Source organism: Mastomys coucha, unplaced genomic scaffold, assembly GCF_008632895.1.
Source record: "Mastomys coucha isolate ucsf_1 unplaced genomic scaffold, UCSF_Mcou_1 pScaffold5, whole genome shotgun sequence".
Classification (NCBI taxonomy): Eukaryota; Metazoa; Chordata; class Mammalia; order Rodentia; family Muridae; genus Mastomys; species Mastomys coucha.
The window spans coordinates 7,167,036-7,190,514 of record NW_022196911.1 but is presented as its reverse complement, the minus strand read 5'-3'; the positions used below and the strand labels follow the sequence as shown (position 1 = coordinate 7,190,514).

The window sequence follows — 23,479 nt, the reverse complement described above, 5'->3', positions numbered from 1 at the left end:
GCAGTCCCACCACACCCAAAAATGCCACCATACTGTCAGTCCACCAAACTACTAGTAATCCCCGTATTACACCAGAGTCTCATCATCTGATTCTCTCTGGAAAAGCCAGACACACATGTGTCTCCCTAATCCTATAGGTCTTATGCATTCAGATTAATGGTTACTTCTAAAAGTGGAGAACTAAGTAGGGCCTAGTCCTTCAAGTTAAATAGGCTTAATAATCTGCAAAGTGGAGCATGAATATTTAATATCCTCTCAGAGAAAAAACAAAAGTATGTCAAACTACCCATACTTGTTAATGGTAATAATAAGCTACTAAATTTTGGTGGTGTTGTTATCCCAAGACCATATGTACACTAGACAGAGGCCCTACCACAGAGGTACATTCTCAACTCTTAAAAATAATTTTGGCTATCACCTACAGTGTATCAGAAATTAAGGGCAGAATCTTTGTTAACTATAATCAGTAATGCCATTATTACTCACTAAAACTGACTTTTCAGCACATGTTTATGTCAACTATAATGCATACTCAGGAGTCCAAAGTTTTAGGATAACCACACTAATCACACAAGGAAATCTGGGCTCAAAGTTCGTGACTTTATTATTAATACAGTATTTAAACAACAAAGCAGGGCCCAGTGTGGTAGTGTACACCTTGAATTTCAGTACTAGAAAGGCAGAGATAGGCAGATAGGTGAGTTCTGGGACAACCTGGGCTAGATAATGAGACCCCATCTTGAGGAAGGAAGGACCCCTTTACGTCACTACTGTCTCCTCATATTTGGGATTTTGTTAAAAGTAAAGACAGCAGCCCATCATGGATATCTAAAGTATATCAAAACAAATGTCAGTCAGAGTCCAGACAGAGGCCGCCGGAGAACTTCCACTTTGCTGCAGTCGGCCCAGTCAACTGAGCAGCTAGGGGGCTCTCGCTGCTGTCAGTGGAGCCCATCTTCCCAAGTGTCCAGAGAAAGAGCTTCTGCATGTTCTGAATACTTAATAACAGGGACTCGTCCTTCAACCCACACTCTTGGGCTTCTGGCTTGTTTACCCACTTCTAAGATCCTAAGTCTTCTGTTTAATAATCCAGTACTGTTCCAACAGGAGTCTATAAAAATCTATCTTCTACTTAATTCTTAGTATCAGCTGTATTAGTAACAATCTACTGGAAAGTTCACATTACAATGCATGATTAAAAAGTACATGAGCAAGAACTGTGATGCACACTGAAGTATGGCAACTTGCGGATCCTGTAACACAAGTGCAAGTTAGCTGATAAGAACTAGCTGCCTTCCATCAACACAGAAAGAAACTAGGTTTGATAAGAATGTACGTAATATCTCCTAGGTTCTCTTCTCTGTTGGAAAATCCCCATCAGGGGACCAAGAAACACGGTGTTTAGTAATGGATGCCAAGCCCCTCTTAGTGTTTCTCTTGGCAATTAACAGTGGCTCCACACGATTCTAACCTAATTTACTGCTTCCTAAAAGGCAGTTTCTCTCTATTCCTATCTATCTTAAAAAAAAAAAAAAAAAAAAAAAGTCTACTAAGGATACAAGTAACCCTTATTTCTCAACACCTTGGAAGTAAATTGTGTTTTGAGATAGGGTTTCTATGTGTAGTCTGGGGCTGTGGAACTGGAACTCACTCTGAGGACCAGGCTGGTCTTGAACTCATGAATCTTTCTGCTTTGGTTTCTCTAGTACATTAAAAACAATCAAGGGTTGTTTTTGTTTTTTGAGACAAGGTCTCACTACGTATCCTTGACTAGCCTGAAACTTGCTATAGACATAAGGCTGGCCTCAAGAGTTGCCTGCCTCTGCCTTCTGAATGCTGAGATTAATGGTGTGTATCACCATGCCCACCCCTGAATTTTGTTTTATGCTTTTAATTCCATTATTTTGAAAAGTATACTTAGGCAGATGGCCAAACAGCATAAACAGAGTAATACTTGACTTAACTGCATTCAGAGCATATGGGTAAAAATAGAACATTTATCCCCTTGGAGGCTGACCTTGCTGCATTTTTGTTTGAACCTTTATATTACGTATTTTGTTTATATACATATAAGAGTTCACACACATGCAAGACTTCCAACCCTACTCTCCAAATATTAAGCATAATTGCGGGTGTCTTCCCATTTGTTACACACACACACACCTACTTTTGCTATACCTTGCACTATCAAGGAACACCTGCCTTGACAGGAATGTCACCAATATAGTGTGAAAAAACTAAAGATGCAAAGCAGTGTTTCTTTCTCTTTCCCACTGGTTTCTATCCCTGCAGTACAAAAAATGTACACTCATTAATAGGAATAAGCAAAATTAATATTACCCAAGTTAAAAGGATAATTTAACCAAATGCCATTATTTTTCTGGTGTATTTAATTGGTGTTTCAAAAAGGTAGGAAAAACATTTATGATTTCATTTTATTTCCTTATTTGTGTGGGAGGGAGTTACACACAGAGGCCAGACAACAGCCTGTGGAATTTTCCCCTTCCAGTGTGTAGGCCCCTGGGGATTATATTCAGGCTGTCAGGCTTAGTGTCAAGGGCCTTTACCAAATGAGCCATCTTACTAGCACAACTATGATTACATTTTATTAACAAATAGTAAAAGCCAAATTGCAGCCAGTTGTTAGTTCTTCTATAAACAGATTTTTTTTTTTAATGGTCTAACCAAATCAGTTGGGGGCTTTCATCTGAATGAATGACCCCCGCAGCCTTTCCCACCAAATGCTCATAACAAGTCTAAACCCCATGAGACACTGAGCGGGGCCTCTCTCGTGGCCTCTCTCGTGTCTGTGGTTGGGATTCCCAAGTGCTCAACACTAGCGCTCTCACTTCTGGGTAAGAGAAAAGGCATTCTGGTCCATCAGTTCCCCTACTCGCTCCTGGAGGACATTAACCAGTTCCGCAATGACAAAGACATGCGTGTCATCAATGTCTTGAATGATGAACTTCTTCCCCAAGGCATTGGACTCATCCAAGTACAGCAAGAACTGCTTCATGGCAGGATCACTGTAGAAACAAACACAGATTAGCTATGACTTCACATTAGAAGTTGAATTAGATCAACTTCAAGAGAAAGGCTTTTAAAGAGCTCATCACTCACAAGAGGAGAGAACATGGCTATCTGAAGCTCTGCACAGAACAGTGCCTTGAACTATAGCTTCCTTGATTGACTTGAAAAGGAATGCCTGGACTCACTGACGAAGAGCATGGGGAGATACAAAAGGGCTCATGAGGCAAGTCTAGAAGCCCAGAGTGGACAAAGCCAGTGTAATGGGCTCCTTCCAGATGCTTTACTTTACAGACAGCAAGTTGGAGCTCCTGCTGCTCAGACTCACTTTCACAAATCGCACCTTGCCATAAAAATACAATCTTTCAAGACTCTAAGACTGAGTCTTAGAGGTGTTTGTCTTTGTTTGGGGGCTGGAGTAAGGGAGAGGGAGCTGAAGGAAAAAAATGTTACCATTTTGTCACATGTCAAATTGTGAATGTTCCAGTGTCTGACCCTCAGCTAAGAGAGCATAATTGTGATAGGTAGTATCTGCAGTCTCAGTGATGTAATGAGGACACTGTGAATCCTTGACAATTCGGGAATATTGCACTTTAACTTGACATGTAATCCACCATTCCATTAACTGCATACCACTCAGTATTCATCCCATTCCCCATTTCTTGGTTCAGTCTGTTAAAGTAACTTCGATTTATCTCATGTAACTGTTGTCTCAAGGGCTTACTGCCTCAGTCCCTAACCTAGGCCTAGTCCTGGAAGCTTCTAGCCTCTCTATACAATCTTATCTAGGCCTACAATGATTCCAGTCTCTGAGTGTTTACCTTCACTGTTTGGGATTAAAGTTGTGTGCTAAGGGCCTGTCTATCCCAGCCAGAGTAGCCATAGTGCTGGATTAAAATGTCTCTAAATTCAGACCTTTTACATTCTTGAACTATTTCCTGATTTAGAGTCCCTCCTACTTCAACTGTTTGTTTTTTGTTATTTTTTTTAAAACTGGCTTCGTTGGAATCTTTATCTTCTGAAGTCTACATCTACATTATCCTATGGGAGCTCACTAATCACACAGAGCATTTGATATGCTGTAAAAGTAAAATAGATACTAGACTTTGAAGTTTGTTTTTTTTTTTTTTTTTTTTTTTTTTGTAGACTTAATATACGGGAAAAGAGAGATGGTTCAGAGGTGAAGAACACTTGTTGCTCTTACAGAGGACCCAGGTTCAGTTCCCAGCACACACATGATGGCTCACAACTTCTTCCTAACTCAAGGTCTTGGCAATCCAATGCTTCTGATATCCTCAGAACACAGAAAATAAAATTACTCACAGCCTATCTGTTTCATTTCACTCTTTAATGCAATTACTAGAAAATTTAAGACTATGCATGTGGCTTAAACTGTATTTCTGCTAGGCAGTCCTGCTCCAAGTGTTACAGGTATCCTAGGTTTGACCCTGCTCCCTGCTCAGCTTTGCCAACACAGTAAAAGCACCACTACCCATGCAATGACTCAAAATAGGCAAACAGAAAGGAGACAGTATTTTCAATAAAGGGGAGTGTCCAGAGAACAGGGCTTCCAGCCAACAAAACAAAAGCAGAACAAAGAGCTCGAGTTTTAAAAGTCAGACAGCAAAGACCTATATTTTGGGTTACTTTGAGGAACTCAACTCTAAAAATGGTTTCTCCTTTGGAGAATCTCCTAAGTTAAGCCTGTTCCATTTGCCTCTCATTTCCTTTCAAGAAACGAATGCTGTAGTGGCAAAGATTTAGCCAAGTTCCTATATTACTTTATTCTTTTAATTTCTTGAGGCAAGGTTTCAGTATACAGCCTTGGGGGGATGGGCAGGATCTGAAACTCACTATGTAGACCAAGATAACCTTGATTACTGAAGAGCTCCACCTTCTGGGACTAAAGGCCTACCCCAAGGGCCTGGCCCAAATTCCTGAATTCTTCCAAACCTTAATCTAGACAAGAGCTGATGGTTTGAGAATAGGCTAATCTAACACACAAGCTTCCCATTAAAAAATCACTGGAAATAAAGCTAATTACATTCACTTAACAGAGACAATAAAATGTCATATCAGCAAGAAACTTAGCAGCAAATCCCCATCCCACTTTTAAGGAAAGCTTATGGAAATTCAAAGTTGAAGCCTGTATTTCATTTATATCAACAAAACAAAGTTTTGGAAAAGGCATATGTGTGTATGTACACACACACAAAATATTGAGGCATAGTGAATATATATAACAAGACCCGGTGTGTAAATTTAAAATTATTAATTGTTAAACTACGAACCATTCTATAAGCACTCCTTTCAAGACGTTGACCATCTTTTCCCAGGCAGATGGTACAGATGACTTCAAGAATTCTAAAATAAATAAATACAGTTTAAAAGAGATGAAGTGACATAAAATCCAAATGTTTAAACCTACTTTGGGGATTTACATCTGAGATGAAACAGAACACTAAATGTCAGTATTAAAAAGCTAACACTGAGGCATCCAGATATTCCCATTCTTACCCATGCTAAAGCAAACTATTTGCAACATTAATAAAGCATAAGTCTTATTTACAAATTCTACTTTAATTAATCTTTTAGAAAGTAAACTCCAAACATGTCAGGGTGATTCTGTTTTTTAATCCCAACACTCAGGAGGGAGGGGCTGGCAGGTCTCTTTAATTTTGGATCATCCTGGACTACATAGTGAACCACAAACTAAAACAAACAAACAAAAAAAACCAAAAAAACAAAAAACCTCCATTACTCAAAATCAACGAGCCCAACACTAGTGTAAAACAGATCCATTATTCAAATGCTTTTTTTTTTTTTTTTAATATCCAAGAGAACGATACACTGGTAAGATTCTGGGAGGCAGAAACTACAAAATGGTAGTTCCGAAAGAGCCTCAAAATTACAGTGACCCACCACCTGATTTTACTGATGAGACCGACTACCTGGGCAAAGCAGGTAATTTAAATTTACAAACATCTAGGTCTCCAGATCTTGCGTTCTTTTGATTGATATACTACATCCTCTAAGGATCTGCACTGGAAATCGCCTGCGTGACAGCCACCAGTGTCTACACCCAGGCATGGACCGCTACCTTCCCTACAGGAAAACCGTGATGCAATGCGTGATGGCCGCGCGGACCCGCAACACAGGCCTTAGAAAGGGTGCGGGACTCCGCCCGCCCACAGGACCGAAGGCTCCGTGTCTTTCCTCCTCCTCGCCTTATTTCCGATGCCGCCGAGCCCCACGCAACCTACTTTTTCAAGGCGCTCAGAGACAGCAGCTTTCAGCCCCCAACACACCAGAGCCGTCCCGGCGTCGCCGACTCCCTGCGCCTGCGCTGTACGTCATCGCGCCAGCGACACTCTGGTAAGTGGGGCGACTCTCTGGGGGCGGGGCCTAAGGGCGGGACCAAGCTCTCAGAGGCGGGGTCACGTGCCCACTGCCGCTGGGTTAGGACGCGGGTTGCTAGTGGTGGCGGAGGGTGGGCTCTGTAGCCGGCGAAGTCCACTGAGAGCGGTCGGGGCTGCCAGAGTCCTTGCGTTGGCAGGTAGGACTTGCGAACGGACAGACGGACGGACGGGCGGACGGGAGGGAAGGAGGGAGGGTAAGGGCGTCGCCGCAGCCGCAGGAGAGGAGGGCCGTAGCCCTGCACAGACACTAAAGGTCACGCGGCCTCGGAGGGACCCGGTGACCCGCCGCGGCACCTCGGGCCCGATTTTTTGCCCTTTTCTTGATTGGTCACTGCGCCGCGCTGGTTGCCCCTGAGGCTTGGAGGAGAGTACCTGAATGGAAGTGCACCATCCTGGGCTCTGTGTTCTCATGAGCCACATCTGAGTCAGACACATCTCGCTCCTCTGACCTGGGAGATTGATTAGTTGGAATGCTGATAGGTTTTCTTTCTAATCCCAGTAACCGTCATTTTAAGCTGAAGGCCTCCGGAAGGTTCTGAAGTTAATCCTATTCCCAAATTCTGATCTGTAGTCTTACACTCTTGGAGCTGAGTTCTCAGCAGTTGAGACAGGAGGTAGTTTTAGCGTCTTGATCCTTAGGTTAAATTTTATTTCCACATTTAAGCTCATGCTGATCTTTGCTTTACACGTGTCTTCTTCCTTTCACCAGTTTCACCCTTCCAGCTCCTCAAACTTCTTTTTTAAAAAATGTATTACATGTATGTATGTATGCATGTATGTATGTATGTATGTATGTGGGCATGAAAGCTCAGAGGACAATTTGAAGGAATCCATTCTCTTCCAGCATGTGAATCCCTGGGCTCGAACTGTTAATCAGGCTTGGCAACAAGAGGGTGCCATGTTTGCTGAGCCATCTTGCCATCCCTGGGCTCTCTTATTATTTCATTCCTTTTTTATTGTTGTTGTTTATTTATTTATTTTTGTAGAAACGCTGATTTTTTTTTTTCATTTTCTTTCACGTAATTTAAGAGGCTTCAGCCGTCCTTACCATAAATAGCTAGTGGTACCTAAAGGGCCACTCACCTCAACACAGTCTGCCTGGGACCTGAAGTCTCCACAGAGTGGAGCTTGCACAGTGCAAGCGTGCAAATTCCACAATGCATTAGATAAACAGAAGGGAGGTCTAAATACCATTTTACCCAGGAGATTAAAATATTCTTAAAATATTTCGGGCGGGCGGTGGTGGCACATGCCTTTAATCCCAGCACTTGGGAGGCAGAGGCAGGTGGATTTCTGAGCTGGAGGCCAGCCTGGTCTACAGAGTGAGCTCCAGGACAGCCAGGGCTACACAGAGAAACCCTGTCTCAAAAAAAAAGCAACAACAACAAAAAAAAGGAAATGTAGGCAGCACTAGTTGTTATTAAAATATAGACAAGGGGAGGGAGTAGTTTTGTTAGCCTGCATTAAGCAAGCACAGTTATACTCAAATGAGCCACTATGCCATTTTCAGACATAGAGATGATAAACCCCATTACCATTTCTGCCCCCTTACCACACCTCCTCTCCCTTTCACCACCCTGGGAGTCCACCTTTCTCTCATGCCCCACTCTCTCTCTCTAAATTATAAATATGAGAGAACACATGCAATATTTGCCATTGTGGGTCTAGCTTATTTCACGTGGCATCATGACTGCCTCTTCTACCATGTTCCTTCAGGTGGTGACTTTGCATTCTCATTTATGGCTGGATGAGACTGTAGCATTTTCTCTATCTGTTTGCTCCACTGGACACCTAGGTTGCTTGTGCGCTTGGCTACCAGGAGCCCTGTAGTAGTAAAGCACTCGTGTGCTGGTGTCTCTGCATCAAGCCAACTTTGACTCTTGGTTATGGACCCAGAAGCGGTGGGGCTGGATCATAGGTCTAAAAAGGAGGATTAATTTAGACTCAAGACCCATTTCCAACTGGGCACAGGAGCTTCCTTCTAATTCTTTAACTGCTCTACACCCTCCTGTCTCCCCAAACAAGACAGCTGTCCATCATGTGAACTCTGCTTCTGCCCCACTGAGGGGGAGAGCTCCTCACTTCTTCAGGAACTGTGAACCCCACTCTTTTAAAGCAGCCCCAAGTTTAATCTTCCCAAGCGTCTTTGCTTTGCTTATTTTCTTTTGGCCATACTTTCTTCTTTTAAAAATCAGTCCTGCCAGGTGGTCCGCTGGGCAGTGGTGGCACACGTCTTTAATCCCAGCACTTGGGAGGCAGAGGTAGGCTGGTTTCTGAGTTCGAGGCCAGTCTGGTCTACAGAGTGAGTTCCTGGACATCCAGACTACACAGAGAAACCCTGTCTCAAAAAGCAAAAAAAAAAAAAAAAAAAAAAAAAAGAAAGAAAGAAAGGAAGGAAGGAAGAAAAAGAAAAATCAGTCCTCTGGCTGGGCAGTGGTAGTATAGGCCTTTAATTCAGCACTTGGGGATCTCTGAGTTCAAAAAGGAGTTCTATAACTGCCAGGGTTGTCACACAAAGAATCCTTGTCTCGTGAAAAACAAAAAGCAAGAGCAAGAAAAAAATCAGTCCTCCAACTCTCAGCTGACTTGTGCATGAACCCTACTGTTGAGCTGTGGGTTCTGGACTCAGGCCTGCACATTAATGACCTGTGAGTAACCTGAACTCCACCTCGCAAATGCAAATGGATTCATCTCTTACGCTCACCTCAAACCCTTTCTGCTTTTTTACTGACTAAAATCCTCTAGACATCTCTGAGCACCTAATGTGTACCAGACACTCTTCCAGACACTTGTGGTGCAAAGGCGAACACATAATTGCTTTTCCTGGGAACAGAGAGACTCTCTATAAACAGATGACCAGAAAACTGCCAAGATAGGGATGCGATAGGGCTGGGAAAAGTACTTTGGTTAGGAAGTATCAGCAATGGATGGCCATCAGGAAGATTTTGAAATTGAACTTCTTCATAGCAGCACTAATGATCAGGAATTTTAGTAATAGAGACACAGTTCATGATGGCATTCAAAACTAAAGGTTTCTAGATAGGTGTCACGTTCAAGTTGTGAGATTCTGGGCTGGAGCAATGGCTCAGCGGTTAAGAGCACTGGCTATTCTTCCAGAGGACCTGAGTTCAATTCCCAACAAGCACATGGTGGCTAATTATATATTATATATAAACATATATAATATATAATAAACAGATCCTTAAAAAACCCACTTGAGGCTGCAAATGGATTCCCTCAGAGTTTTCAGTAAGGAAAACACTGTGGTTTTAGTCTTGTAACTCTGGGCAGACACAGCCAGGTATCTAGGAATCTGCATTAAAGATCTGTGAATTGGCTTCTTCTGTCTGTTTCCCTGATGCCCATCTTACAAAGAAGACCTGCCCAGGCTAGCCTTAGACTCACACAGCTCCACTTGCCTCTCTTGTGAGTGCTGGGACTAAGGCATGGCTTATTTAAACAAATCTGTTTAAAAACTATTAGCATTGCATAACCAACAGCACCACATGGCCAAGTAAGTTCAGAATCCTGCTGTGGCCCCTACTTCCATCCTCTCAATTGCATGAGTTGACAAAACCAGCAAGAGGAGGAAACCTAAGAAGTGCTCGCAGTTCACCCTAGTAGACATTTGTGGAGCACACTACCTGTTCTCTTCAAGTACATCTGGGGCGGTCATCATTATAGGGCCCATTCTGTACTCTAAGACAGACCTGAGTTCAATTTGCAAGAGTTGAGCTTCTGAAGTTTGCTTTTAACCATGGTGGAATTAAGCCAAGAATAATATAGAAATTGGGAGAATTCCAAAATATTGAGAACTAATCCCACTTTTTAATGGGTTAGTTGAGCTTTGATAAGATACTCTTGACCGGGCGGTGGTGGTGCACACCTTTAATCCCAGCACTTGGGAGGCAGAGGCAGGCAGATTTCTGAGTTCGAGGCCAGCCTGGTCTACAGAGTGAGTTCCAGGACAGCCAGGGCTACACAGAGAAACCCTGTCTCGAAACAAACAAACAAAAGATAATCTTGAAGAACTGTATTCCAGGAAAATGGAAAATGTCTTTTCTTTTTTAAGATTTATATATTTATTTTATGTATATGAGTATACACTATAGCTGTACAGATAGTTGTGAGCCTTCATCTGGTTATTGGGAATTGACTTTTAGGACCTCTGCTTGCTCCAGTCAACCCTGCTCACTCTGGTCGGCACCGCTTGCTCTGGTAGACCCTGCTTGCTCAGTCCCAGCTTGCTCCAGTCCAAAGATTTATTTATTATTATAATAAGTACACTGTAGCTGTCTTCAGACACCCTAGAAGAGGGTGTCAGATCTCATTAAGGGTGGTTGTGAGCTACCATGTGGTTGCTGGGATTTGAACTCAGGACCTTCGGAAGGGCAGTTGGTGCCCTTAACCACTGAGTTGTCTCACCAGCCTGGAAAATGTCTTCTTATGAGACCAAGGAAACAGGTGAAACTTGGTTTTACCAGCAGCACAAGTAAATGGAGTGTGTGTGCCTACGTGTGTGTGTATGGGTGCGCATGTACACACACATGAGCACAGTGGTGTGGATGTCAATGACTAGCATCCTTAATCACCTTCTTTTAAGAATATCCATATCCCTATTTTACTTAGTATTTCTGTGGGGTTAGGGAGAGAACATGTGCCACATCAGCTGAAGGTCAGAGAACAGCATTCAGGAGTCGAGTTTCTCTTTCCACTATGTGGATCTCCAGGATTGAACTCAGGGTATCAAGCTTGGTCCAGGCACCTTTACCATCACTGAATGATTTCCTTTGCTCCAAACTGGGGTTTCATCATGTGGCTAGACTTGCTGGTCACCATCAAGCCCCAGGAAATCTGCTTCTGCTTCCACAGTGCTGGGCTCATAGGCTCATGCTGCTGCCCCAGGCTTGTAACATGCACACTAGGGATCCAAACTCAGGCCTTCAGCTTTTCTTGCAAACATTTTACCAGCTCAGCCGTCTCTTCTGCCTTGGAAATTGAAACTCTCTTAAGCCCATGTTCTAAGCCCATCAATTTGAAGTATGTGTGATAGTTCAGTCAGATCTTTGAAACAGGACTCTTCCACAGGAAACAGTTCCACAAGATGAGCTCTCGATCAAAGATGATAAAGCTTAGTCAAATGAACTACCTCAAGAGCTAGGCACAGAAATGGAGTTTCAACACAGGGACTTTTATTTATAAAAAGTACTCAGGAGGCAGAGGCAAGTGGATTTCTCTGAAGTCAAGGCCAGCATGGTCTGCACAGTGAGTTCTAAGACAACCAGGGTTATGTAAGAGACCCTGTCTCAGATAAACAGCTTATAAAATATAAAGGGATCTTTAGAAACTGTGTGCATTGGCTCATTGCATCAGCATGAGCCATCCCAAGGCCCTAATGGCCCGCACTGCCATCTATTACTTAGCAGGGAGAACAGTTACAGGGTCAGTTGGGTCTGGTTCGACTAGAGCTGCGGTGCTTGCCTGGCAGTTCGTGCTGGTTGTCAGCTAGTGTTCATTAGTTGCCTTAGAGGGAATTTTCTGCATCTCTCCATGGATGTGTTGGGCCTTCATTTATACAGAAACATCGTATTATATTTACTTGAATTTTCCTGGTTTTCTATTAATTGCCACTTATAATTGAACACAACTGTATTCATGAAAGTGCCAGTACACTTTAGTAAGGTCTGGTTTCTCTTCAGAGGTGAAATCCTTCAGGTGATTTTTTTTTTTTCCTGTTTTTTGAGTAATCTGACTGCGAGTGGCTCACTGTGATGATGATATGTCCTTAGGGTCAAAGAATAGGTTTCGAAAATATACTAAATTAACCTTGTTCAATTTCTTTCCAACATAGGATGTCCCTGGCTGCCTACTGTGTCATCTGCTGCAGAAGGCTAGGATCCTTTCCTCCCCGATCAAAAAGTCACATGTCCTGGAGAAGTATCCGTGAGTATAGTTCCAGGCCTCCAGTTTCTCATAGGATTAGTGGTGGGATTGTGACCACTTCCTGGAAAGCACTACCAAGCCAGTAGTCCACGCTGAGCCTCTCGTTTGCTCATGTCTTTCTGTACTAATGATTCACACTAAGTGTGTAAGTCCAGAGCCATACATGAGCCAGAAATTGTCCTGGCCAATCAATTGTTCATGTCCATCTTTCCATCCTTAATTATGACTGTGTTCTCATTCAGCACACATTTACTTAGCTCTTGCATTGTCAGGTACCTCTGAACACAGTGCTGAGCAAGGAGAATGTCCCTTTGTTCTGTGGAGGTGTGGGATCTAGCCTCATCTCCCAACACCGCAGGCATGGATCTGACCTGATTTATGCCACACTATTGCCTAGCTCTCTTCCCAGAATTTTCCCTGACCTTCTAGGCCGTGCAGAGCCACCAGTTGCCATGCTGTCCAGTCAGTATAGAACCTGGTTAGTTAGCTAGCTCCTTCCAGAGATTAATCTCTGAGGGCAGTGTCATGTTCATTACTCTATCCCATTGGTTGTTCCATCTGTGGCATGCAGGGGGCGTTCCGGCTGTGCTTGTTGAACAGAAGGGTGAAATAACATACCTCCCCCAGCACCAATTCTTTTATTTGTAGAACAAGGCTGTCCTGTGCACCCTTCATTTATCTGACAGTAAACATTTATTAACTGTCTCCCGTGCACCAGGTGCTATTTTCAGCCCTGAGATTAAGGTGTTGAGTACGATGAAGTACCTGTCTTAGGGTGTTTCCTTTGAAGCTTGAGGATAGACCTGTTGGAATTGGGTGGGTGGAGCATGCCTTTAATCCTAGCACTCAAGAGAGAGAAGCAGGTGGATCTCTTTGAGATTGGGGCTATCCTAAGCATAGAAAGCAGGCTAGCGGGATTACACAGTCAGACCCTGTCTCCCCAAACAATACAAAACAAAAGTACCTCTTGGGCTGGCACAGAGGCTTAGTGGCTAAGAACGTTTACTGTGCGAGCATGAGGACCTGAGTTCAAATCCCCAGCATATATGCACTGTGTGTGTGTGTGTGTGTGTGTGTGTGTGTGTGTATACGTATGCACACACATACACATATAGTATTCCAAGGTTCATAAAAAGCTTATACTCTTGTTGCCAATATTTTAGATGGGGCTATGAAATCTCTGTTGCTTAAACCACCAAGGACAGTATGGTTAATTTGGGGGAAAAGTCATTTTAGTGTTCCCACTTGAGAGCCCCTCAATGAGGTGCTAGGAAGCTTAGTGACCTCCCTAACCCCACCTTGCCTCTGGCTGCAGAAGCTCCTACTGGTTACACTCAGCTGTATGACAGTGGCTGGGATCTGATTTCTTTTGACTTGGTTTGGGGTAGCAGAACAGGAGCTTGAAGGGCAAAGGGTGGAAGCCATGAGTCTAAATCATGTTTTACTCAGTGCTGCTATGGATTGAGAGTCAGCAATAATAAATATGATATGTAATGAAATCTCTTTCTCTTTGAAGGAAATATAATCAGATTTACTGGATCTCTTATCGTAGGGTAAGTACTGATGCTCACCTTCCAGTATTAATGGCTTCATGATACTGTTGTTGGAAATCTCAACAGAAGAAACTTGTAGCGAGCACAGAGTACCCATGGATGTGGAATGTCACAGGTTGAACATGCCTCTGTAGAGGAATGTATGTGAACATAAATATGAGTAATGGCATTGTATGTAATAGAGTCAAACTAAAGATGTCATGAGTGTTCATTTGTAGGACGGTGGATAAGTAAGTTGTGGGAAGCATATTTGTGTTGTGAGGGAACTGTACATACAGACAGTAGTGTGAATGAGTCACATGAACGTAAGGCTGAATAGAAGAACACATCTAGACTGAGTCTGTGCACACGAAGCCTAGAGTCAGGCCAAACTGAACTCTGTGTTTAGGTATGTGCACTCAGGCAGTAGACCCACAATGTGAAACAGTGGCATTATGATTATTGCCCCGGAGAGAGGGAGAACACACTGGAACATTTGGGGTTACTCATTTTGTGCTTATTGCCTGGTTATAATCATGTGGCCACTTGCTGAGGGGTGTGTGTGTGTGTGTGTGTGTGTATGTGTTGGTTTTTCAAGACAGGGTTTCTCTATGTAACTTTGGCTGTCCTGGAACTTGCTCTGTAGACCAGACTGGCCTCCAACTCAAAGATCCACCCTGCCTCTGCCCCCTGAGTCTGAGATTAAAGCTGTGAGCCACCACTGTCTGGCTCACTTATTATTTTAAGCTGAAATGAACATATACACATATATACATATGTGTGTATACACACATGTAAAGTGACCCTTGAGCATTACCATATGTTAGTTTCCTAGTAAACTATAAAGCAGTTCACTGTGAACAACTACTGGGTCATATTTAGATCCTCATTCATAAGGAACTTTTTGTTTCTTTTTTAGGGGTTCTCTATTTATTACATACGAAGTGCTGGCCCTGAAAAAGTCTTTAATGTTGGATACTCAGGTGGTGGAAAGAGAAAAAATGAAGTCTTACATCTATGTGCACAAGGCTCCTGTAGACAGGCTAGACAACCGTGGTAAGTTTCATGCGACATAAAGCTTAGAAGTGGGTCTGTTTTGCATACAGCTTTGACAGGCAGACTCAGCATTCTGGAAGGATCAGCAGAGCCTGTTGGGGCCAGGCTCCCAAGTGTCTTTCTTAGCCATGGCTTTATTGCAGAGAAGAAAGACCATGACCAAGACAAACCTTATAAAAGGGAGCATTGAACTGGGGGCTCCCTTATAGTTTCAGAGGCCTTGTCCATTGACATCATGGCTGGGAGTATGGCAGCATACAGGCAGGTGCTGGAGCAGTAGCTGAGAGCTATATCCTGATCTGTAGCCAGGCATGGGCTCTTTGAAATGTCAAAGTCCACCCCTAGTGACATACTTCCTCCAGCAAGGCCACACCTACTCCACAAGGCCACAACTCCTAATCTTTCCAATTCTATCAAAGAGTCCCACTCCCTGGTGACCAAGCATTCAAATATATGAGCCTAAGGGGGCCACTCTTACTGAAACAACCACACCAACCACTAAACTGATGACCAGATTTGGGGCTTCTGTGTTTCCCCAAGTCTTTAGCTCCTTTAGAACAAAGGACCGGCCCCTGCCCTTGTGTCTAACTCTGGGTTCCCTGTTCCCTGGGAGCCATCAGCTCAGTTTCACAAATGCTTGCTTTTGCCATTCAGCTCAGAGACTCTCATAGTGTAGGGAGTGACTCATGCAGCTGAGCTCAAGAAACAGATTGAGAAATGTGAACTCAACTTATTTATTGCTGCCATCTGTTGTGAATACTGAGCGGTCTGTCCATATGAGTTAGGACATCCCCTCCTCCATGTCAAGGTTGCATGCTGGCCTCTTGGCTACTTGGTAGAGAGAGACTCAAAGGAGGTCTCTTCAGCTCTGGGCATCTTAGCCCTCAATCTACTCTGCCTTGTAGCTATCCTAGAACGCCAGCCCTCATGTACGTGTGAGCAGGTTACAGCCCCTGCATGGGGTGGGCTCCTTGTGAACTATGTATTATCACCATACCGTCTTTATTGTGTTACCTCCTTGGGCTTCAGCTTCCATCTGGGCTACTTACAGTTTCAGTTATGGAGATTGTTACCGCGTCTTATAATTTACCTGTCTGGTGAGGCTCAAGCTCATTCTTAAAGCGTTTCCAGTTCTGTTCTAGGTCAGCTATTTACAGGGAACATTCTGAATATTGGTCAGCTTGGGTTCTTCATGAGGCCTGCTATAGATACTTTCTCACCTGTTCTCTTTCTCCCTGACCTTGTTCTGAGTCTGAAACATTCTGTGTTTCCACAACACAGTGGGAATGTGTTGCCACTTATAGCGGCAATAAGAGGTCATGGGTGGTATTATTTTTATGTTCTTTGTGATAAACTTCGGAGCCTAGTTTATGTATTTCTTGATATCAAAAGTGCACATTTGGTCTTATTTGCTGCCATCATTTTAGGGATTGTTTGGCAGGCAAGAAAAGAACTTCACAGAGCAGTAAGAAAAGTGTTGGCGGCAGCAGCCAAGGCACTGCGGAGCCCATTTGCTGGTACGTGTAGTCACGGGTCCTCATCAGTGGTCTGAAGGTTGTATGGACAACCAACTAAGATTGAAACATAGTCTTATGTTTTATTAACTATAAGAAGCTGCTGAAGAACTTCTCTTGGCTATGTTTAATTTTATAGCTTAAGGGCTTTGGACAGTTTTTGTGTCTATAACGTTAAGATGATTAAGTAACTGCTGAATGAATATTCTTTTATAAAATGGTTAGAATCGAAATTTGTAAGAAAATCACTCCCATGTTTTTTCATATTATCAAATCTCTAATTTGGAGTTAGCTCTAAAATGCTGTCCTGGACAGGCAGAGTTGTTAATCCCAGTACTCAGGAGGAAGAGGCAGGCAAGTCTTTTGAGTTTGAGACCAGCCTGGTCTCCAGCATGAGTTCCAGGACAGCCAGGACTACACAGAGGAACCTGTCTCAAACAACCAAGAAGGAACAATGGAAAGCTGGCCTAGTCTCCTCACAATGCTGACATCATGGAGGATATACAGGACAACTTTCTAGAATCCTGAGAGACTACAGAGAGCTTACCAAACCCTGCTTTACACCATCTTTAAAGATGTTTTACAGTAGCCAGGCGTGGTGACGCACACCTTTAATCCCAGCATTTGGGAGGCAGAGACAGGCAGATTTCTGAGTTCAAGGCCAGCCTGGTCTACAGAGTGAGTCCAGGACAGCCAGGGCTATACAGAGAAACCCTGTCTCGAAAAAAACAAAACAAAACAAAACAAAAAAAAAGATGTTTTACTGTGAATATTTCAATGTGGAGTTTGCCTGGAGTTTTGATTTTTTTTTTTTTTTTTTTGGTTTTTTTTTCGAGACAGGGTTTCTCTGTATAGCCCTGGCTGTCCTGGAACTCACTCTGGAGACCAGGCTGGCCTCGAACTCAGAAATCCGCCTGCCTCTGCCTCCCAAGTGCTGGGATTAAAGGCGTGCGCCACCACCGCCCGGCTGGAGTTTTGATTTTTGTGAGTGCTCTTGGATACAATAATAACATCATGATGTTTGTTTTGCTTTTTGAAACAGGGTTTCTCTACATAGCTGTAGCTGTCCTAGAACTCACAGGGTTTCTCTACATTGCCATGGCTATCCTAGAACTCACAGGGTTTCTCTACATAGCCATGGCTGTCCTAGAACTCACAGAAATCTGCCTGCCTCTGCCTCCTGTGTGACCCAGCAATAAATTTGTTCTTAGGCAATGCAAATTGAACCTGAAAGGGTAAAAAGTTGTCATGTCTGCATAGGTGGCTTACATACATGCAAATGGTTCAGTATGGCAGAGTGACAGTTGCTGGTGCTAGCTGAGACAGGCATGTGGATTTTTATATTGAATCTACTTCAAAAAAATGTTTAGTGGAAAAGAGAATTACCACATAACAGAAGTTATAATAGAATATTAAACAAAGGTACACATATAATACATGTTGTAAATATAAAAAAATAATATGACAGAGCTAAGATCAAAAGCTAGGTCATCATTCATATCTGCTTTTAATGTTCCCATTACAATTTCCAACTATTTACATGTTACCATCCAATATAACAGTGAATATTAAAATATTTTGGAGCTCGGAAGATGGCTCAATCAGTAAAGTGCTTTCCCTTCATGTGTGAGGATCTGAATTTAGATAACCTAGAACCTACATAAAAAGCCAGTACAGCTGGGCGGTGGTGGCACGCGCCTTCAAGCCTTTAATGTCAGCACTTGGGAGGCAGAGGCAGGCAGATTTCTGAGTTCAAGGACAGCCAGGGCTGTCTGGAAACACTCCCCGCCAAAAACAAACAAGCAAACAAACAGCCAGTACATAATTACAGTAATTACAGTAGGAGCCTGTAATCTCAGCGCTTGGGAAACAGAGGATCTGTGAGCTCACTGGCCAGCTAGCCCAGCAGGATTGGCAAGCTGCTTCAGTGAGAGTCTGACTCAAAGACATTAATGCATGTGGTGTACACACACAAATGTGTACACGTGTGAATGCCATATACACACATGCTGCCTTACCTGTTTATACCACTGTCTGTCTGTGTTTGTTGTGTTCCTTTTGCAGACTCCTTCAGCACAGTCGACATAGAAGATCATGACTGTGGAGTGTGGCTGCTCCTGAGGAAGAGCCGGGAGGACAATCGAGCTGCACGACTGGAGGCTGTGCAGGAGATGTCAGAGGCTCACCACTGGCATGGTAATGAGGACCACAGACTGCTTACCACCTTGTGTTCTCTGCTGTGTGCCAGAAGATATGCTATAGGGAAGGAAGAAGATTCAGGCCAGCTAACATGAAAACATACAAGGAAGGAAAAGGATTCAGCAGTCTTAATATGAAAACCAACACACACAAACACGCGCGCGCGCACACACACACACACACACACACACATTTGAGGAAAAACTTTTATGATAAACTGGTAAACCTGCTGAGTAGTGAACAATACTTGGAAATTTGGAGTTACAGAGTTGTAGAATAGTTAAGAGTTGGGGTGCTTTCAAGTAGTTGTTTACTTAATCTTGTGATTATTTTTTAAAGTTAGTCTTGATGTCAACAAAAACTGTCTTTTCACAACAGACTACCAGTACAGGATAATTGCTCAAGCCTGTGACCCGAGGACCCTTATTGGTTTGGCACGAAGCAAAGAAAGTGATCTTCGCTTTTTTCTCCCACCCCCTCCATTGCCACCTTTAAAAGAAGTAAGCAAGCATGTTAATAAGGGAGTGGAAGCATTAGTGCATGTTCCTAGTGTGGGTTCTGAGAAACCTCCACAACAAGTTGGTGCCAGATTTTGAAGAGCAGGTGAACTGGACACAAAGCAGGAGTCTTAGCTTCCACAGCTTAGCTGTGATCCTCACAAGGGCTCTTTCTCTGATGTTTACTGCCCTCGTGGGTCCAGAGAGTCTGTTCTAGGTCTAGGTAACTCCACAACATGTCAGCATCCAAAAGATGGGGCCTTGGACTAAACTTTTTTTGTTACTGCTTTAAGATTTTCTTTTTACTTATGTGTGTGTACCTGGATGTGGATGTGTGCATGTGAGTGTTAGTGTCTCGGGAGGTCAGAAGAGGGCAACAGATCCCGGGAGCTGAAGTTACAGGTGGTTGTAAGCCACCAGATGTGAGAGCTGGGAGCCGAACTGCAGAGTCATCCCTGCCTGCTCCTAACCGCTGAGTCACCTCTGCAGCCTGCCTTGCTGTGTTATAGAACAAGTTTTTCTCAACCTGAGCTCTCCTGCCACCTTAGATCACTAACTTTTTACTGGGAGAGGCTGTCCTGCATATTCTAGGACATTTAGCAGCGTTCCTGAACTCTGCTCCTAGGGTGACAGCAGTCTCCCAGGTTGTAACAAAGAAAATTGTTTCCAGACATTGCTAAATATGCCCTGGGGATTAGAAATACCCTTGATGAGAGCCATGGCCAGAAGCTTGCTTTTTAAAAAAACGTTTATATGTGTGTCTGCAGGCCAGAAGAGGGTGTCAGATCTCATTACAAATGGTTGTGAGCTACCATGTGGTGGCAGGGAATTGAACTCAGGACCTCTGGAAGAGCAGCTAGTGCTCTTAACCTCAGAGCCATCTCTCTAGCCCCAGAAGTATGTTTTTTGAGCACCTTCTTGAGAGGAGAAAACAAAACTGGAATTTGACTTAAGCAATCATTAGAAAAATAGAAATTGAATATAGAAGGTATCAATTATCAAGAAAAATGAAATACTAACACACTCCAGACTTAGTAATATCCTTAGTTAATAAGGGTACAGTTTATTTTGAGTCAAGATATCAAGAAGTCCTAAGGTAAACATTGAGTTACGATTTGTAACAGCCTCTTTTTTGTGTGTGTATTTTTAAGACTTTATTTTATGAATATGTAGGGGCATGTATATACATATACCATGTGTATGCTGGGTGCCTGGAGAGACCAGAAAAGGGCATCTGGTCTCCTAGAACTGGAGTTATAGGTGGTTGTGAGGCATCATGTGGGCGCTGGGAACCAAACCCACATCTTCTGCAAAAGTAGTTCGTGCTCTTAACTACTGAACATCCTTCCAGCCCCTGTAATATGTCTTTAAATGTGGTAGCAGGGGTTGACACGTAGAACTAAAAATGAATGGTTATGTACCTTCCCTTTGGTGGGTGAGTACATTCCAGACTACAACCACTGGCCATCCTCTTTCCTTACCTGTGTGTATATCTGGCCCTTTGGCTGATCTTGTACTCAGTTGTGAAGTTTGTGTTGAAAGACTTCCTCTGTGTTTTATTTCAGGACTCCTCCACCGAAGAGGAACTCAGGCATTTGCTGGCTTCTTTACCTCAGACGGAGCTTGATGAGTGTCTCCAGTATTTTACATCCTTGGCTCTTAGTGAAAGCAGCCAGAGCCTGGCTGCACAGAAGGTCTGCTTAATCTTATTCAGCAAATGATCTGAGTGTTAACACTTTTCCAAGGCACTATGCTGGGGCCAGCAGCTGGACTCAGTCATTTGCCCAGTTATAGACACTGTGCTCCACACTGGGCTGCATAGTGTCGGGAAATCACAGAAAAAGGTAAACATAGATGTATATAAGAAAGATTCAGGTTATGAGAGTTAGCTCAGCTTATGAGCTCATCTACAGCGTTGCAGGAGCAAACTCTGGTATTGTGCCATGAGAATCAATAGTCAGGACTGGGGTACAGCTCAGTGATGGAGTGCTTGCCTAGCATGCTCTAGACATGGGTTTGATCCTCAGTATTTGAGCTGATATGGCTAGGCCTGTGTTCTAACCTGAACTCTAGATTTGATTATTCAGTCCCTTCTCCGTGGAGTATAGCAAGAATATTGAATTTATTGGGTCAAACCTGCCCTCCTTGACACAGCCCTAACCCTTTGATTTTCCTCTCAGGGAATGGCACAGCTTCTGCCTATTTGCTTAAGCTGCAGCCTAGCTGGCCCACTCAGTCCTTCACATGTATACAGCTGTCAGCAGCTACAGGGTGTTGTGTTGCAGTGGTTCACCTCTTGACTGCTGCAGCCACCTGCTCGTCCACATCCTCTCTACAGTGTCGGCTTGTCCTCCTTCACTTCCTCAGTAATCTGTAAATCTCCTCCAGATTCTCCCTTGTAGGGTGTTGGTCCCAATGATGCTGCTATTGGCTCTCCCTCATGATTGGGTTCTTCTCTGGACTTTTGGATAAACTGTTTTCCAGAGAGTTCCACATACCAAGAATGATAGCTTTATTCCCACAGAGCAGGTTGTATTTCTCCTTGAAGTCTCTTGGTGATTTCCCTCTTGAAGGAATTCCATGGAGGGACACATAAAACATAGGCAAAAATGAAGCAAGCAAAGACAGACAGAAACAGAAAGACACAGACACACTGTGTGTGTGGCAGGAATGGGCAGAGGTAGTCATATATTAGTGGGCTCTATGTTGCAGATTTTAAAGAAGTTTTTAATATATGAGGTTGATGGCATATTCGTGAAGTAAAGTGACCCTTCCCCTGTCTACATTGTAGTGGATAAGACCTCCCTTTTACAGAATTTATTCCCATGATCCTCTAGAAAACCCTACAGAGGAGGACGCAGACCCTTTGTTAGTGCACATTTGTGGGGAAATGCCCTGTGCCCTAGTTTTTGATATTTCAATGAACAGCCTGCCCATGATGTCAAATGTTTTAACCACAAATAGGCTTTCTAAACCTCAGGAGCACAGCTGCCAGGAAACAGCTGTCACTCGCCTACCTCATATCCAGCTCCTTTTCGAGACTGCTCAAGGACCATGGTTGACTGACAGTCTGTTGGTTAAGACATTTTGTTAGTTCCAAATTGAGGATTCACACTGGAGTCTGGGCCCGGCATCTTACACAAAGCAGGACAGAGCCTGTCGATAGGCTTCTCTTCTCTCAGCTCTACCACTCTGCTCTGCCTTCTGCGTAGCCCTTCATGGCAGCTTTTCCCATTCCCTCTTAGAAGGACATTTCAAGTCCTTGCTTTCAGTGGAGATCTCAGATGTAGCCCAAGTGAGACCTAAGAAGGTATCTTCATTGAGCACAGTTGAGGGCCTGCAGGCTCTTTCTGTCCTCGGTTTCTCCTGGGTTTCGTGTTCTCTCTCCAATTCTAGCACCCATGGTTTTTCTTGATTTCTTTTTATTACTTAGAGCTTTTCTGTGTCCACCAGCATTTGAAGTGTTTTATACTTTTTTCTAGATGCCTGAGTTTTCTCTCCAGCTCATCTTCCTCAGTGCAGCCAGAGTGATCTTATGAACGTTCGTAGGAACTGCTCTTGTCCATGCCTAAAACCCCCCAAAGGCTTCCTGCTCCATGTTAAACCCAAGCCCTTTATCTTTAATGTTGAAGGCTTGCACAGACTAATTACTAACACAACTGCTTGCTGGTCAGAAGCAAGGGTAGCAGGAACATGCAGTAGACAGTTGTAGTATGTGAAGCCTGCTCATTGGCAAAGGGTGTGGAAGCTGATGGAGTCCTTTACACAGGTCAGAGGTCAGAGGGCAAAGCTGGGTTGAAGCCTACAGTCTCATCAGTATTGACAGTGCTTCTTAGTAGCCCATGGTGCTGCCATCACCATGACTCTGGATAATGTCATAGTACCTAGCATCTCTTAGTGCTTGCCACTCTTCATGATATATTCCTCTGTGTGTGTGTGTGTGTGTGTGTGTGTGTGTGTTGTACAATATTAGGGATCTTCAGCTATTTTTACCTTCTAAAAAAATTTTATGTGTAGTCATGCTTTGCTAACATGTATGTCTAAGGGTGTCAGATCCCCTGGAACTGGAGTTACAAATGGTTGTGAGCTGCCATGTGGTTGTTGGGAATTGAACCCAGGTCCTCTGGAAGAGCAGCCAGTGCTCTTAATCACTGAACCATCTCTCTAGCCCTCCTACCTTGCTTTTTGAGACAGTGTCTCCTTGAATCTTCAGCTTGCCAATTCAGCTAGACTAGCTGGCCAGCTAGTCACTGGGATCTGGTGTGTCCCTTCACTTACTCGGAATCAGGGTA

The 23,479-nt window shown here is 43.5% G+C and overlaps 2 protein-coding genes across 3 annotated transcripts in view; one reads left to right on the top strand and one right to left on the bottom strand.

Annotated features, from left to right (window-relative positions):
* Nucleotides 1-584: 584 nt before the first annotated feature.
* On the bottom strand, nucleotides 585-6,406 carry Gtf2h5 (general transcription factor IIH subunit 5). The gene is made up of 3 exons (XM_031355119.1): nucleotides 6,291-6,406; nucleotides 5,319-5,391; nucleotides 585-3,026 (listed from the first exon to the last, which is right to left on the bottom strand). The coding sequence occupies exons 2-3, from the start codon at nucleotides 5,351-5,353 to the stop codon at nucleotides 2,846-2,848; spliced, it is 216 nt and encodes a 71-aa protein (XP_031210979.1). The 5' UTR covers nucleotides 5,354-5,391; nucleotides 6,291-6,406; the 3' UTR covers nucleotides 585-2,845.
* Nucleotides 6,407-6,450: 44 nt separating this feature from the next.
* Nucleotides 6,451-23,479, top strand: part of Serac1 (serine active site containing 1) — a 38,064-nt gene continuing 21,035 nt past the window's right edge. Inside the window, exons 1-8 of one of the 2 annotated variants that reach the window (XM_031355117.1) lie at nucleotides 6,451-6,583; nucleotides 12,298-12,389; nucleotides 13,906-13,942; nucleotides 14,841-14,977; nucleotides 16,405-16,494; nucleotides 18,556-18,687; nucleotides 19,069-19,190; nucleotides 20,753-20,881. In XM_031355117.1, coding sequence (XP_031210977.1) covers nucleotides 12,299-12,389; nucleotides 13,906-13,942; nucleotides 14,841-14,977; nucleotides 16,405-16,494; nucleotides 18,556-18,687; nucleotides 19,069-19,190; nucleotides 20,753-20,881 — 738 coding nt within the window. In that variant the 5' untranslated portion in view covers nucleotides 6,451-6,583; nucleotide 12,298. The remainder of the gene's footprint in view (nucleotides 6,584-12,297; nucleotides 12,390-13,905; nucleotides 13,943-14,840; nucleotides 14,978-16,404; nucleotides 16,495-18,555; nucleotides 18,688-19,068; nucleotides 19,191-20,752; nucleotides 20,882-23,479) is intronic. The other variant, XM_031355118.1, reaches the window with a different exon arrangement.

Excerpts from the sequence above, each read along its gene's own strand:
- Gtf2h5 (XM_031355119.1), bottom strand. The coding sequence starts at position 5,353 with ATGGTCAACGTCTTGAAAGGAGTGCTTATAGAATG. Across the intron at positions 3,027-5,318 it reads AAAGGAGTGCTTATAGAATG|TGATCCTGCCATGAAGCAGT; the intron begins GTTCGTAGTTTA and ends TTGTTTCTACAG.